The sequence below is a fragment of the Apteryx rowi genome, unplaced genomic scaffold (genome assembly GCF_003343035.1).
Source record: "Apteryx rowi isolate R43461 unplaced genomic scaffold, aptRow1 scaffold_99, whole genome shotgun sequence".
Taxonomy (NCBI): Eukaryota; Metazoa; Chordata; class Aves; order Apterygiformes; family Apterygidae; genus Apteryx; species Apteryx rowi.
The window spans coordinates 1,959,993-1,976,246 of NW_020451304.1; the positions used below are offsets into that span (position 1 = coordinate 1,959,993).

Here is a 16,254-nt window from a genome sequence, read left to right on the forward strand (position 1 = left end):
CTGCGCCGCCTCTCGGGCCGCTTCGGGCCCGACGCCGTGGCCGGGCTGGTGCCGCCCGTCGTGCGGCTCCTGGAGCTGCTGGAGGCGCTGGTGGCCCCGGCGGGCGCCGAGGCCGAGGCGCCGCCGCCCGGGCGGCAGGACGCGGAGGTGAGCGGGGAGCCGGGGGGGAGGCGCCGGGGACCGGCCGGGGCCGGGGCTGGGCTCGGCCTCTCGCAGGTTCTGCGGTCCCCTCGGGGGAGGCCACTGACCCGTCCTTGTCCCTACGGGGGAGGCGCTGGCCCCTTCTTGTCCCCTTCGAGGGAGGCACCGACCCATCCTTGTCCCCTTGGGGGAGGTGCTGGCCTGTCCTTGTCCCTTCGGAGGAGGCGCTGGCCCCTTCTTGTCCCCTTCGGAGGAGGCGCTGGCCCCTTCTTGTCCCCTTCGGAGGAGGCACTGACCCCTTCTTGTCTCCTTCGAGGGAGGCACCAACCTGTCCTTGTCCCCTTTGGGGGAGGTGCTGGCCTGTCCTTGTCCCCTTGGGGGGAGGCACTGACTCATCCTTGTCCCCTCGGGGGAGGCGGTGGCCTGTCCTTGTCCCCTTTGGGGTCCCCTCGGGGATGGTGCTGGCCCGTCCTTAGCCCCTTTGGGGGATGCATCTACTCGTCCCTGCACCCTCAGCGGTGGCACTGCACCCAGTGGCCCTTTCCCCCTCGGAGGAGGCGCTGACCCGGCTGCCTTTGTCCCCTCGGGGGTGGCGGATGACTCAGTCGTCCCTTCCCCCCCTGCGATCCCCTAAAGGCGGCAGTGACCCCCCTGCCCCTCCAGGGATCCCCTCAGGGCTGTCCCCGTGCCCGCGGAGGTTCCCCGGGGCCGCGCCGACCCGGCTGTCCTCGTCCCGCAGGGGCTGGAGCAGAGGCTGTGGGCGGCCGAGCGCCGGGAGTGGGCCCAGGCCGAGCGCCTGGCCCGCCTGGAGGAGCAGAACCGGCAGCTCCTGGGGCAGCTGGCGGAGAGCCAGTCCCACGGAGGTGAGCGCCCGGGGCGTCCCTGAGCTGCCTGGGGTCCGCGTGTGGGTGAAGGGTTTGGGGCAGGATATCCCTTGTGCCAGCTGGAGCGAGGGGAGCTGCCGGGGAGACGGAGGGAGGTGGGATCCCAGCCTGCGCCCAGCACCGGGGCGCGGAGGGACGGCGTGTGCGACCGGCTGGCGGCCGCGGGGTGCAGGCTGCTGTTGCAAGCGTCAGGATGCAGCAGGCAGAGCCCGAAACTCTCAGCTCSCCTCGTTCCTCCGTTCCCGCTCTGCTTTCAGGCAGCAGCGTTGCAGCTCGCCTTTGCAGAAGTCCCGAAAAGCTCGGCAGTTCCAGCAGCGACAACAAACAGGAAGGGGGGGGGTTGGCTTGGCCGAAACCGGGACCCGAGGCCGTACAGAAATTGGAGTCCTAGGGTGGCTGTTACTAAAGAAGCTCGCGGGGGCCAAGTGGTTACGGCCTTATTGTGTCTAAACACGTACRGAGTCGTCCCTGGACCCCCGGGGAGAAGCGGAAGGGCTTTGAGGCGGTGGTGGAGGAAGGTGGCTCCAGCAAGGGGAGGTGGAGGAGCAGGTGTAGCTGATTGCGCCTGTCTGCCCCTGTGCTGTGCCAGGGTCTGCGGGGCGCCTGACGCGGGAGCAGGGTGGGCTTGGTGCTGCGGTGGGTTAGGAAGCAGCCAGGAACCCTTTCTGGTCCAGGGGTTTAGTCCGCGGATGGGGCACAGCGTGGGTCCCTGCGGTCGCTCTCCCCGCTACGGGTAGGTGCAAGGACAGACGGAAATCCCAGCGGGCCAGGCCAGTGCCGYGGGCAGGGGCAGGCGAGCCTGGCAGTGGGCAGGAGCAGGGAGGGCGCCCGGCACTGTGCCCGCACCAACGCTGGAGGTCGGATTGGGCCGGGCTGTGCAGGCCAGAAGGTGCTGCCAGCTCCCTGCGCGAGGCTGCCTGGCCGCAAGCTGCTCTAGCTGCTGATCTTGGCTACAGCCAAGCACAAGTCCCACCTCCCTCTTTGGTGTCGCTCCCTACCGTCCCCGGCAGCGTGCGCAGCTTGCACCAGAGCTGCCCTCCGCCGTGCTGCCGCCTTGCGGGGTCAGGGGAAGCCCCTGGGTGCTGGGGGACGGCTGCCCACGCCCGTTCCCCTCGTGTTTGGGCTTAGATAGCACGGYGCGGAAGGAGCGAGAAGTGATGCTGCGGCTGAAAGAGGTGGTGGACAAGCAGAGGGACGAGATTCGCGCCCAGGCCCACGAGATCGTCTGCAAGAGCCGAGACACGGAGGCGGTGAGCGCGTGGGAGGGAGCCTCGGCACGTCTGCTCRGGGGTGCGGTGCGTGGAGGGCCTGGGGACCATGTCACCTCCCTCCGGGGCCATGGCCACAGCTTGTGGGCCCTGCCTGGGCGGGTGTTTGGGCCTCTCTGCCTTTCCCGTGGCCGTGGGCACACCAAGGTCCCTGGGCGGGAGCCAAGTCTGGAGAGATGCTGCTGTTCCTCACTCTTGGCTGTCGTGGGCTTTCCAGCTGCAGGAGCAACTGAATCGCTTCATGTCCATGAACGAGGACCTGCGACACAAGGTGGCCGTGGTGCAGGCTCAGCTCAAGAGCGCGCTGGAGAAGAAGTCGGACCTGGAGGCTGTTGTGCTGCAAACCCAGAGGGAAACGAGCAGGAGGACCAGAACTGCCTCYGAAACCCAGCCGCCCAAGCCCAGCCTGGTGAGTAAGCCTGATCCCTCGGCCCGCCTGCCGCAGGGCGTTGCTGATGCAGAATAAACCTGCCGGCAGCTGCGTTGGGCTCCTGGAGCTCCCAGATCAGGCAGGGTGTTGCAGACTGCCAGCAGGGATACAGGAGTTTAAGTCTGGCTGTTTTATCGCTGAAGACTGAAAAGCAGCGAGTGTGTCCAGCGATGCCAGCAGTGCCTAGTCCATAAGGATTGGCAGGGTCGGAGGCAGGAGTTAGCAAGGTGAGGTGGTGGGGTCTCTATTTGCCGTTAGCGTTTCTGGGCCTGCTCACTTCCTTTCCACCTCGAACCCGCCAGGAAGGAGCGCAGTTGCCTGCAGAGGAGGACCCGCTGCGCCAGGGCCCGGGCAAGAGCCCTGCTCACTGCTGCTTCTCGAAGGAAGAGCTGCAGCAAATCCTGCAAGAGCGGAACGAGCTCAAGACCAACCTGTTCCTGGTGCAGGAGGAGCTGGCTTATTACCAGCGGTGAGTCCTTCCACGGCAGCCGGGGGAAGCGAGCCCAGGTCCTCCCYGTCCTTGTCGCAGCCTGTGGCCCTTCAAAGGCTGCTCCTGCCGCAACCGCTGTATGCTCCTGGGAGGTTTTCTCTGCCAGGCCCTCCGTTAACCAGCTGGTTTCTTTTTGCCAGGGAGCTGCTGAACGAAGAGAGAATTCCCAGCTTCTTCCTGGATGCAATGAAATCGACTATCAAAAAACAGAGGAGAAAAATCAGAGCCAAAATGCTGGGAACGGCGGAGGAGCCGGCAAGCAGGTGAGTCCAGCTGGCCACGGAGGCGGCGCACGGGGAGGCTCTGTGCAGGGCAGATGCTGGCTGGCTCCGGCACTTCCGCGTGGCGTGACACCTTGGAAGGGACCTCCCCCAGGCCAAGAGCTGCTCCGTCCTGTCCTGTCCTGTCCTCGTTCCAGAGATCAAAGGTTTATTGTCTGCGCTTGATGTCTTGCTTTGGCTGAGTCCTGGGAGCGCTGCGGGGCCTGCGCGCTCCTCTGCTGGCACTCACATGTCCCTGTCACCAGTCACACGTGGCTGCTCCCCGGCCAAATGCTGCTTGGCCCCGCGTGAAGCATGGCAAAGGGGAGGCGAGGTGGTGGTACTGGGGCCACCGCACAAGGCGGGCCGGTCCCTGCACGGTTTGGTTGGAGGCTGTCCCAGCAGAGAGCCCTTGAAGATGGCAGTGCAGATGGTCCCTGGAGGCTCCGCAAGACATTTGGGGGCAATGTTGGCTCCAACGGACGTCTCACGATCGGGAGGGGAAGACCATGCTGAGCGCCAGCCCGGGCACTGCTTATCCGCTTGAGGCAGCAGGGGCTAAGGCTGCGCAAAAGCTGCTGTGTGGCATGGGGGGACATGCGTGGAGCTGTATCTCACTGGCTTTTAGGGTCCTTAATAAAGGTCTGAAGGGGGCTGAGCTCTTCTGTGCTGCGAAAACCTGCCGTTGCTGCTCGCTTGCGTTGGGGGGTGTCCGGCCAGAAGCGGTGGGGAGAAGCTGTGCTAGCGGTGGGGTTGTGGGTGCTGCGTCAGCCGGAGCATCCCGGGCGAGGGGAGGTTTTGCCATGCCCGGAGCGTGCCGAGCCGTGTCTGCAGCCTCCGCGCGGCCGCGCGCTGCGGGGGCCAGCGAGGGGCTCTGGCGCGGCGCGAGTGAGCCGCTGCCGCTTCGACGCCGTGCAGGGGNGAGGCCGGGGCTCTCGCTGCAGCGGGGCTCCCCGCCGGCTCCCGCCTCCGCGCGTTTGGCCGCCTGGTAGAGCTGCGTCTCGCAGGCTCCTGCGGTGCTAGCGGTGGGGTTGTGGGTGCTGCGTCAGCCGGAGCATCCCGGGCGAGGGGAGGTTTTGCCATGCCCGGAGCGTGCCGAGCCGCGTCTGCAGCCTCCGCGCGGCCGCGCGCTGCGGGGGCCAGCGAGGGGCTCTGGCGCGGCGCGAGTGAGCCGCTGCCGCTTCGACGCCGTGCAGGGGCCTCGCCGCGATGAGGCCGGGGCTCTCGCTGCAGCGGGGCTCCCCGCCGGCTCCCGCCTCCGCGCGTTTGGCCGCCTGGTAGAGCTGCGTCTCGCAGGCTCCTGCGGCGCGGGGCCGTTTCCCTTCTGCCCCGGCGGCTCGGAGGTGACAGGACGGGCCGGTCTGCAGCCACCGGCACGGCGAGTGCAGCTCGGGAGGCAGGGCTGGGACCTGGGCAGGGCTGGGAATATCCTCTCCGGGCTCCTGGGAGCCAGGCGAAGCGATGACGGCGGCCGTGGGCCTGCAGCCGGCCGGCTCCCCGGGGGAACGTGCTCGCCTCGCTGGGTTAGACGCCTGGAGGCTTTAAAGCGGGTTGCGGTTGCCGCTGCCGCGACGATCCGGGACAAGCCGCGTGCCGACCAGGCGGCGCGGGTTTGAAGCTGATCGCTGCGAAGAGCCTTGGGGGTTGCGATCACAGAGCAGGGGYGGCACTTGCCGTAACACGGGGCCGTATCTGGGGCAGGAGCTTCGCTGCCGCGGAGCTCARGGAGAAAAAACACGGCTGAGCTGYCCCGAGSAGGGGGCTGCTGCTCCGTGGCCACYGGCTTYGGGATGCGTAGGGTGAAGAGAGAGGAACCRGGGAGGTAAGAAAGAGACGGGGGTGGAGGAGCAAGAAGAAGCTTCCCGGCGGGAAGCGATGGAAACAGTTGGCTGCATGGGAAAGGACAGGGAGGGATCCCCGTGTATCCCGAGCACTCCTGGCCGGTCCTGCCAGCCCGGACGCGCCACGTGACTCAGCGCGGGTTTTCTGTGCCGCAGCGACGAAGATGAGGCCTCCTGGCTCCCGGCTGCCGGCGCCGACTGCGTGGACGCTCCGCATCCCGAGTCCAAAATCAGGAGCTTGTAAGTCGGCTCGGGCGCCGGCGGGGCCGGGCGGCCGCGGCGGCGGAGCGGGGAGAGGCGAGCCTCGCCRTGGCGGCGCTCGCGGGGGAGCGGGCTCGGAGGGAGGCTGGGCTCCGGCCGCTTCCCTGGGAAGGCTCCTCTCCCCCACGGCCCTTATCTGCTCTCCCCGCAGCTTCGGGCTGTGGTATCAGGGCGGCAGCAAGGACCCCCCCGCGCCCAGCTGCTCCGGAGCCTGGGAAATCATCGACTCGCTGGAGCCGCACCCGGAGCAGGAGGGCGAGAGCAAGGAGCCGGCAGCCGGCTCCGCGGACAGAGCGATGCCGCCTCTCTGACCCAACCCGACCCGACCCGACCGGAGCGGGACGCCAGCTCCGGCCTCGCCGCGGCGCTTCCCTCCTCCGACTCCTCCTGCTTCCCAGCGCCGCTGGCGGCCGAGCAGTGCGTGCAGCCAGGGGGGCTCGGCCGCCGGCGCCCCGAATCGCCGCTCCTCCGGGCTCGCGGCTCGGCTGCCGCGTCCCCCTCCGCCGCCGCCGCGCGCCGGCACCCCGTGGGGCTCTTCCCGTGCGCCGGCGGCTCRCGGCCTCGCTGCATCCTGCCCTGCGCAGGCCTGCCGAGACCGTGGCRGTTTCGCTTCCTCCCTTTCCCACCCTGCCTCCCCCTCGTCCCTGCAATGTGAAGCTCAAGCAAGAGCGTCCGGGCGCTGTGCTGCGGAAAGCACCGTGTCTGGTTTGCCGCCCGCCCGCGCCGAGGCTGAGCACGTCGCACCCGCGCGCGCGCTGGGCACCCGGGTGTTTGCGTCGGGAGCGGCCGAAAGCGGCCGGCGCGCAGCACGGCGACGGCCACGCTTGCACTTTTCAGACCGGGGGTGAATCGGTTTTGTGCCGGGACTTCTTCCTTCTGCTCTGGGAAACKGGAAGACTGTAACGTCACCCCCCCTTAGTCCTCATCCTCCTGGGGACAGCTGGGTCCTCACGGGTCAGGTATTTTCTAGCTCCAGAACTGGAGCCAGAAATAAATCAATCTCTTGCTTGTCCCACGAAGCATCTGCTGCAGCCTCGCTCCGTCCTTGCTCCCGGGAGGCCGAGGGAGCGTTCGGGCGGCTTTGCGGCGCTGCCRGCGTTTGGCCTCGCTGGCCGCTCTCCCCCGGGGCGGCCGTCGCGTCTCGCGTGCCGCCGCCGCGAAGGCCGGCAGCTGCGCCAGGCCCCGCAGCCCCTTCCCCGGAGCCGGGTTCGGGGATGGCGGCGCGGGGTGGCCAGCGGCCCCCGGCCCTCCCGGAGCGGCTCCGCGGCGCCCGGCCATCCCCAGGCGCAGAGGAGTTAAAGGCCGGCGCGGCGGGGAGCAGCGCGCTTCCCCCCCCCCCAAGACCCTCCCGGCCGAGCCGGGCTCTCGGGTAGGAAAAAGGTGTTTCCTGTGCATCTGCTGACACGGAGCTCCTGGGGAGCCGGCGAGGTGGGACGGCGGCCAGCAAAGGCGGCGGGTCCCGGCGTCCGGCCGGCTCAGAGCCGGGCCCGGGGCGCACCGCGCTCGTGCGGGGGGCGAGGGGGCGGCTGCCTCGCCAGCCCCGGGACGGAGCAGAGGGGCGGCAGCGCCCGCGGGGTGCAAGCGGCAGAGCTTCCCGGGGGCTGGGGAGGCGCTGGCCAAAACGGCTTTGCGGGAGGACGGAGCAGGTCCGGATGGCGGCGGGGAGCGGGAAACCGTAGGGCGAGACGTGCGGGTGCGCGCCCAGGTCCACGACCGCCCGTTTCGGCTGCCACGGGCTCAGCCAGGCTCGGCCAAAAATAGCCGGCGCAGCGGCATTCCCTGCCTGCTCCTTCCCTCCGCGCCCCTTGACGCACGGACCTGGGCGCCTCCTCCGGCGTTTCCTCAGGAAGAAGCCCGAGGCCGGAGGGAGGAAGAGGCCGAACGTGCGGGAGGGAAGCAGCGGCCGGGTCGGGACGGGTCGGGACGGGACGGACGCAGGCGGCCCCACCGCGGGGCTCCTCGCGCCCGGCCGGGATGGCGCCCGCCCGGCCCATCCTCTGCCTCCAGCTGTGGCTGTGGGTGCAGGGCTCGGCCCAGGAGCTGGACCCGGACGGCAGGAACGTGTGCCGCACGGACAGGTAGGCGCCGGGCGCTCTGCAGYGGGCGGCAGCAGGCAGCCTCTGTCCTGGGATGGACGGATGCAGGAGGGGAGCCCAGCATGGGGGCTCCATGCCGGTGCCCGGAGCGGGGCGGCGTTGGGGAGCCCCTGGGTGAGCGTTCCCGCTCCTGCCGGAGCCCTGCGGAGCAGGGAGACGGGTGCCCGGCCACAGCGCCGTGTGCCTGGGCTTATTTTGGCCCAGGGGCAGCCGCGTGGGCAGAGCCCTCGGATCCCTTCCCCAGGCGCCGCGGGGGCAGGCGGGGGATGCGGGAGGCGCCGTCTCGTTGGCAAAACCGTCAGGTTTCTCCCCCGGGTCGGGAGCTTAGCGGGAGCTAATCCTTAGCAGCAGCGTCCCTCCCGCCTTGCCGCTGCGCCGCCTCTCCCGCGTGGCGGCTCGACACCGGGCGCCGCTCCTGGGCAGCCCACGCCGTGCCACTGCGTCCGCGTCCGCCCCGGCGGGCTCGACCGCCACCGAGCCTGAACYGCGGCGCCGGCGGCGCCAGGCGTCCGGCCCCGCGGCCGACTTCGGGCTGCAGCGCCTGGCGCTTCCTCCCATTTTGCTGGCTTCCTTCCGGAGCAATGCCCGCGGGGGCCGCGGCTTCCCCAGCGCCCGGCTCGCGCTTTGCCTCCCTTCGAGGTCGAAGCCGTGAACGTTAGCTGGGGCGAGGGGCGTTGCGTTGACGGCCCCGGTCTCTCCGCAGCCTCCCCGCCGGCCTGGCGTGCTGCCCCGGCTGGAAGCAGCAAGGGCGGGAGTGCACGGCGGGTAAGTGCCGCGTCCCCGCGCTCGGCCGGGGCATCCCCTCCGCCGGGCGCTGACCGAACGGCAGCGCCGGCCCTCGGTTCAAAGCCCCTCTGGGCGGCTTGGGGCGGCGGGCGCTCCCCGCAGCCGGGCACCGACGGCCCTGCCCTGCCGTCGGCAGCTCTGTGCGAAGGGGAGGACGCCTGCGGGGCGGACGAGGTGTGCGTGAGACCCGGCGTTTGCCTCTGCAAGCCGGGCTTCTTCGGAGCCGACTGCAGCTCCCGTGAGTACCCCCGAGGCGGTGGGCGGACGGACGGACGGACGGACAGGTCCGGACTCAGCCCTCGGCTGCGCCCCGGCTGCGGGCGGGCTCGGGGGCCGCGCCGTGACCGCCCGCCGTCTCCTTCCCTCCGCAGCCTGCCCCGAGCAGTACTGGGGCCCCGACTGCAAGCGGCGCTGCCTCTGCCACCCCCGTGGCACCTGCGAGGCGGCGAGCGGGCGCTGCGCCTGCCTGCCGGGCCACTGGGGCGCCCGCTGCCAGTTCGCCTGCCCGTGCGGCCCCCGCGGCCGCTGCGACGCCCTCACCGGCGCCTGCCGCTGCGAGCCGGGCTGGTGGGGCCCCACGTGCGCCAAGCAGTGCCAGTGCAACCCGGCCGGCTCCCGCTGCGACCCGCTCACCGGCCGCTGCCGCTGCCTGCCCGGCTGGTGGGGCAGGAGGTGCAGCTTTAGATGCTCCTGCAACCTCTCGCCCTGCGCCCAGGAGACGGGCAAGTGCGAGTGCAAGGCCGGGTTTTGGGGGCYGGCGTGCCAGCGGCGCTGCGACTGCCTGCACGGCGCCTGCGACCCGCTCAGCGGCCACTGCAGCTGCAGCCCCGGCTACCACGGCAGGAGCTGCCGCGAGCCCTGCCCGGCCGGGAGCTACGGCCCGCAGTGCGCGCACAGGTGAGCCGGCCGCGACGGGGGCGTCCGGCGGGTGGCAGATCCGCCTGCGGCCGCCGGCTGCTCCGTCCGCCCCCTCGGCCAGGGAGACCCGTCCCCGGGGAGGGCTTGAGCACCGCTCCGATTCAGCACCGGCGTTGCCCCGAAAGAAACGTCCTGCTAAACCTAGCAGAAAGCTCGGGCGCGATCCAGAAATCTCCGACCCTCATCGCCGGTGCCGTTCTGCAGGGCTTTAAAGCAGCGGCATTTATCCCTGCTCCGCTCTTGCCCTGCTGCCGTCACGGAGCATTACGTGCTGTAGGGTGCTTTGTCGCAGCGCGGACCCCTGGGGACACCTAACGCCGGTGCCGGGGGGGTTTGGGGGGTGCCCTGACCTCCCCCTCGCGCCTCTGCCCCGCAGCTGCGGCAGCTGCGAGGGGAGCCAGCCCTGCGCGGCGGCGGACGGGGCCTGCGCCGGCTGCCGGCCCGGCTGGAACGGGACCCTGTGCCAGGAGCGCTGCGCCGCCGGCTACCACGGCGCGGGCTGCCACCAGCGCTGCCCCCGCTGCCGCGCCGGGGAGGCCTGCGACTCGGAGAGCGGCGCCTGCGCCGGCTGCGAGCCCGGCTGGACGGGACCCAGGTACCGGCTCTGGGCGCCCGCGCGCGCGGGTGGCGGAGACGGGCTGCCCCCGGGTGCCACCCGTCCTGACGTCCCCCCTCGTCTCCGTCTCCCTCTCGCTCGGCAGCTGCAACAGCTCCTGCCCCGCGGGCACCTTCGGGGACGGGTGCCGGCAGCCGTGTCCGGACTGCGTGTCGGGGAGCTGCGACCCGGTGTCGGGAGCGTGCATCTGCTGGGCCGGCTACTGGGGAGGCAGGTAACGCCGGGCACGGCGCGCGGCCGGGGCTCCAGCGGCTCCGGAGCGCATCCCCCCCCCCCCCAGTCCTCCCCTCCTTCCCTCTCTCTTGCAGCTGCAACGAGACCTGCCCCGAGGGATACTTYGGCGTGAACTGCTCCTCCGCCTGCCAGTGCTCCCGCGGGACCTGCCACCCCGTGCGGGGCCGCTGCGTCTGGAGTAAGAGCAGCCCCGGCATCGCTCCGGGTCCCCGGCTCCGTGGCGCRGCGATGCTGGCGTCGGCGGTGTCCCCGCGGCGCCCCGACGCGTGCCCCGTCTCCCCGCAGGCGTTAAGGACCACGCGGCCCTGGCGGCCGCCGTCCTCGTGCCCCTGCTGCTGCTGCTGCTCTGCGGCGCCTGCTGCTGCTGCGGCGCCGGCCAGGCGGACGCCAGGGACAGGTAGTTTTGCTAGAAACCGGCCCTGCTCCGGCAGGGGATCCCGAGGGAAAGCRGCTCTGGCTGGAGCTGCCCGGGGCTGGCCCGTCCCTGCCCCTCTCCCGGGAGCGGGGTGGGAAAAACCTCCGCTGATCCCGGCGCCCGCTCGCAGGGCGGCGGCGGCGGACGACGACGTGGTGTCCCGGATGAAGCACCACGTGCGGCGGGTGCTGGCCAACCTCAGCGCCATGATGCCCTGCTTCTCCCTGAGCGGCTCCAAGCTTCCCAAAGTCACAGGTGAAAGCTGGGCTGTCACCCTGCGCCCCGCGCCGTTTCGGGGGGAAACCCTGCGTTTCCCGGCAGGGCTGAGCCTGCCGAGCCTGGGAGCGCGGTTTCCGCCGGGAACGGGGCGCCAGCCCRCGGTGGTTCTTCTTCTTCTCCCCCGCAGTTTCCCACCACGACGCAGAAATCCCCTTCAATCCCAGCTTCATCGAGCCGCCATCTGCCGCGTGGGTTTCGGACAGCTCCTTCTCCTCCTTCGACACGGACAACGAGGGCCCGGAGTACTCGGTGCCCCCCCGAGAAGGTGACRTAGCTGGTTTCGCTCCCCTTCCCGGAGCGCATCCCGCTCCCAAGCCCGGACCCGTGCGCCGGCCTGGAGGGGAAAGGCCGCCGGCTCCGGTCCCTGACGCCGGCCCTTCTCCCGCAGGCGTCCCCGTGCTGGCGGGGGCYGAGCTCCAGGATGGGGCATCCCCCGCCGGCGAGGCACTGCCGGACCCGTCGGCCTTCAGCTCCGAGGACGTGTCACAGCCCTTCGCCATCCCCCGCACCTCCAGCCTCGCCAAGGCCAAGCGGCCCTCAGTGTCCTTTGCGGAAGGGACCAAATTCGGCCCCCAGTGCCGGGGCGCCGTGGCCGAGCCCCTGCTGGACCGGCCGGACAACGACGGCGGTGGCGACAGCCCCGAGCCCCTGGCCCAGGGGGAGGAAAGCCGCCGGGCCGCCGGCGCGGGGGGCCGCCGGCGCGGGGCCTCCAGCACCAGGCAGGTGGCCCAGAGGGTGGAGGCGCTGGAGGCGGCCGCGAAAGCCGGCGGCCGGGAGGCGAGRGGGAAGGAGCCCGGCGTCACCACCATTTACGTGACGGTGGGCACGGCGGGGCGGGAGGCCGAGGCCGGCGGCGAGGGGCCGGTCCAGGCCGTGCTCAAGCGGCTGGGCAGCGCGCAGTGGGCCCGGAGGGCCACCAAGGAGGAGCCCCCCGCCCGGAGAAGCGCCGAGGGCATCCAGAAGCCGCCCCGGCGTGCCCTGGCCCAGCGGAGAGACTCGGCCCCGGGCTCCAAGCAGAGGGAGAGCGGCGCCGGCGCCGGCACTGAGCCACCCACCGGCAAACGCCTCCCGGGGACGAGGCAGCCAAAAAGCCCGGGGGCGCAGGAGGGGGCCGGCGCCGAGCCAGCCCCGAGCCTGGAAGCGACGGGCCAGGCCGCCCCGGGGGAGGAAGAGCCGAAATACGAGAACGTGAGGACCAGCCCGGAGCAGCCGCCGGCCGCCCCTGGGAGCGCGGCCGGCACCTGAGCCCGCTGCAAGCCGGAGGCTGGCTGAGCCTCCCCGGTGCCTCCCGTCCCGCTGCCGAGGGGGCAGCGCCGGCCAGAGCCGGGGTTCAGTCCGAGCCGGGGCTCTGCTTGGAGACACACGGGCAAAAAGACATTTCCACCCGCTTTCTGGGGTCTTGTGTCCCCCTCTCCCCATCCCAGCCCTTTCTCCCTTGCCGAGGCATGGGGTAAAGCTGCTGCGAAGGTGCTCCTTGCTGGCGGGGATTATCCGTGGCGCGCAGCCGGGGAGGGGTGATGGGCTGTCAGAAGCAGCTTCGGCCAAAATTAATTTCAGCAGCTTATCTAGGGGGCTTTCTGGGGCCGCACGGGCTTATCGGTGCAGCTCTGCTTTCGCGGCAGGCTCTGGCTGCCTCCGTTCCTGCGTACCCGCGTCCCGCCGAACGGTTCGCAGCGTGACACAGGGTTTACGTTCAGCTTCGAGCTCCGTGCGGCCGCCGAGCTGCAGCCGCGTAGGAGCAAACGCAGCAGCCGAGCTGCGGACGTGAGCCTGTGCACCCAGCGCCCGCGCTGGTCCCGACCAGGATGAAGCCGGAGCAGAAAACAGCATTTCGACGGGTCCCCTAAATTCTCGCCGTCTCCCTGCATCTCAGAAGTGCTGTTTTCGTGGTTGCGATGCGCGGCCATGGATGACCGAGAGAGGCGATGCAGCTCGTCGGGGTTGTCGGACGGGCCTGACACCACGTGCCGGATGGAGATGCCGTGCCTGGGATGGGGAGACGGAGAAACGCACGGAGCGGCGTGCGCCTCGCCAGTGCGCACACAGCCGGGCACCCACCAAGCCGGAGAGGATTCGCAGCGTGAACTGGTTTTAGACATATATAAATAAGCTCTGTGTATGTTTTCTGTTATTTTGATTTGAAAGCCCCCAAATGAAAATAAAATTTCTACTGAAGCCCACCAGGAGTTCAGTTTCCGAGCGCTGCTCTGAATCGAAGAYGTGCGAGTCAAGGACCAGAAATATTCTCAGAAGCGTGGAAACTATCTGCAGCCTTAGGCTTTTTTTTTATTATCATTATTTCCTGGTTCAGTCGAGGTTAAYTCCTCACTCTCGCTTACGCGCGTGAGCATGCCGTGGCCATCGGGACGCTGGAGCGAGGTCCGCGAGCCCGGAGGAGGCGCCGGTGCGGCACGTGCAGAGTTGCGTGTTCATCCTGCTTCTGCTCTGACACTGCTGAGTTGTGACTAAGGTTCAGGGTGTTTCATGAAATAGCCGCTGTGCAGGATGGATCTTACTTTTTCTCTTTTGCTTTTTCAGGGCTTYGCCACAAGGCGACACGCCGAACCCGTGCGCTCCCCTGGGGGCGAGACCTCCGGCTTTGCAACCAGTCATGCAGCACTCCGGCTTTCGGCTGCTGTGATTATAACACCAAATATTCTGTTGCAGAAATAAAACGCTAATTCTGGCAGGACTCGCGTGGTGGCGAGGACAGACCTCTTTTCTGCACAGGCTAGTTTTTGTTTGGAAGCTATTTTATCGCAGTGGCAGGAACATATCCACGTGTTATTTGCAAGCAGCCATGTGKTTTTTTTTTCTTTTTCCTAATCAGCTGGATATTTTCAGCCTGCGAGCAGAGCTGCGTTTTGCCAGAAGCGGCTGTCACGTGAGCTGGTTCGCCCTGGGTGCAGCGTGCAGAGCGCTGACAGCACTCAGCCTGCCCTTCCCGACACCGAAACACGCGTCTCGCTTTGAGGCCGTCGCTGTCACGTGAGCCCTCGGCACTCGCAGGCTGATCTGCTAAGCGGGACGTGTCCCCAGCCCAGCACAGGGCCTGGGGCAGCGGCTTCACCCGGCCTCGGGGCAGGGGAACCAGCAGCGCCTTCCCAGACGCCTCCCATAGCACAGTCACGCCGGTATCTCCTTGCAGGGGATGCTTTGTCGGGGCTTTGCTTGGGTTTAATTCCGGACGCAGGAGGTCCATGAGCCGGAGTCAATGGGTCGGGGCRGCACGTGCGTTTTGGTGCCACGTCTCCGACTTTCTGGAACCCCCAGTGGTTTGAAGCAAGCGGTTCCTGCGGGCAGGTCCTGCACCAGGTGCCTGCACCAGGGCAGCCGGAGCCTCCAAGGATATTACCAGCTGTGGGAACGGGGGACGGGACCATCTGCTGCAGGCACCCGGGGTCCGTCCCCGTCGTCGCAGCCGTGTCATCCTCCCCCTTTTGTGACCTGCTCAAGCCCTGCCTGGAGCCCAGCAGCTCCCGCGGGAGTCTGCCGCGACCTTCCCTGCCGGCCAGCCGGGAGCTTTAACCTCCCACCTCAGCTCCTTCCTGGCCCGTTTATATAAATGTGGTTTTGTGCCAGTGCTGTTCTTCGGCTTCACTCTGTTTTTTTTCTCTCCATGATGTTTACTCATTCCCTGGGTGTATTTATAGACGGCAGTAATCACCTGATAGCTTCCTTTTTTTTTTCCTTCTAGGATAGGAGAATCAAGTCCCTCCCGTACTCTCCSTATGCAATGGGCTTTGCCTTTCCTCAAGTAACCTCAGAGCCCTCCTCGTGCCCATGCCAGTCCGAGTTCATGTTTCTTCAGCACAGCCACCGGGATTACTGTGGACACGGCTCCAGCCGAGGTCTCCCAGGGCCCTTGGGCAACGCGAGGCTCCCTTGCCTCTGCTAACAACGCTGCACCAATATAGGCTGGGGGGCGTTTTCCTGGCGATATTTTTTTGCTTGTTTTGGCTTAAATCCACGTTACTGCTGTTGCAATGTTTGACCCTTCTCCCACATCGGAGGCCGAAGAGTTTCCTCTTCCCACCTGTCCGAGCCTGCCCCTTTCTTGGTGATGCAAGGGTAGACGTGCATCCAGGCCCTYGGCTTTCCCCGAGCGAGTCAGTGACGCCTGCCTGTCGCAAGGATCYTCCTGACCCTTTCAGCTAGCAAAAAATCAGCCGTCATGATTTTATGCCGCCACCTTCCTTCTACCGCGCCAGAGGGCCTGGGAGCGATATCGACCCCGATGTCGGCACGTGCCACCTCATGTGGCACCAGCTCGCGGAGGTGCCTCTCCGGCAGCAGCAGGTCCACGCACCGGTGGGGAAGAGCCTGGTTTATAATGRAATCACGTGCAAATTTCTAGCAGCACAATTCCTTCCCCCCCCCCCACCAAGCCCTTCTCCGAACCAGGACCTGGCTAGAAATCCTGCAAAGAAAAGCTTCAAGGAGATACTTAACATGAAAAGAGCGCAGAGCTCTGGTGAGCTCAGATCCAATGCCACACTCCTGCCTTAATGATTTTATTTTATGAAACAGTCTGCTGACGGTATTATCGGTCCTGGGGGTCTCTAGGGATGGTTGTTCTCTGTCCAGCCTTGGAGCGGCTGCTGTTAGCCCTGGGCACGCAGCAGCCCGGCCGTGCCGGGGCGACGGCGCAGCGGGGCCAGGCGCTCGCCTGCGGGTGCCGGCTGCCAAAGCGGCCCCTTACCGGGGGCTGCTCTCCGTCCCCCCGCGGCAGGGGAGCCGGGGGGGGGGCAATCTTCCTTAGGGATCTAGGGAACAGATTGGTGCCTGTTAACTGAAATTACTCTGCTCTTGGCTGTACATATACGAGCAGAACGACAGTCCTTAAATCGCTGTGATGAACACGGCATGGCTCCAGCCTGGAGGTCCGGGGGAGCCTCGCCGGGCTGCCGCGTGGACCTGGAGGTCGTTGCCCGGGCTCCGGGCGTCCTCCGGCAAGGAGCGCRGGGACGCTCGGGGCTCCGCGTGCCTCCCGCGGGAAGCCCCGTTTTGGGCCTCCTCAGGCCGGAGCGGCGTCGAGGCAGGGACGCGTGCGCCCCCCGCCGCGGCCTCGTTTCCGCGTTTGAAACGCCTTGGCGGATGGTTTTTTTCCGTCCCCTCCACGGATTTGCCAGGTGGCCTTTTCCGCAGCGGACATTTTGCGTGTCCGTCCCTCTCGTCATCGCTCTGCCCAGAAACCTTTAATTAACACCGGGCGCGTAAGAGCAGGAGGGGGCACGGGCAGCGTGGCGGGCAGCGAGGCGCTGTGGCTGGAAGGCTAACGGGTACGGAGACGCTTTTGGGGCCGTTGCTCGAAACCCCTCCGCGGCGCTGCGCA

General features: G+C 68.3%; 2 protein-coding genes across 2 annotated transcripts; both read left to right on the top strand.

Annotated features, from left to right (window-relative positions):
- Positions 1-6: 6 nt before the first annotated feature.
- Positions 7-6,676, top strand: RILP (Rab interacting lysosomal protein; the record flags this gene model as incomplete). The annotated part of the gene is made up of 8 exons (XM_026055192.1): positions 7-147; positions 881-1,004; positions 2,154-2,275; positions 2,511-2,702; positions 3,026-3,192; positions 3,354-3,476; positions 5,471-5,554; positions 5,727-6,676. Coding segments are annotated over 8 exons (1,113 nt in total), but the record flags the coding sequence as incomplete, so codon positions are not given.
- An 873-nt stretch (positions 6,677-7,549) lies between these two features.
- Positions 7,550-13,148, top strand: SCARF1 (scavenger receptor class F member 1). Its single transcript, XM_026055219.1, has 11 exons — positions 7,550-7,653; positions 8,375-8,436; positions 8,594-8,695; positions 8,829-9,354; positions 9,752-9,970; positions 10,077-10,205; positions 10,300-10,403; positions 10,511-10,622; positions 10,771-10,895; positions 11,047-11,184; positions 11,308-13,148. Exons 1-11 carry the CDS (start codon positions 7,550-7,552, stop codon positions 12,162-12,164), a joined length of 2,478 nt encoding a protein of 825 aa, XP_025911004.1. The 3' UTR covers positions 12,165-13,148.
- The last annotated feature ends 3,106 nt before the right edge of the window (positions 13,149-16,254 follow it).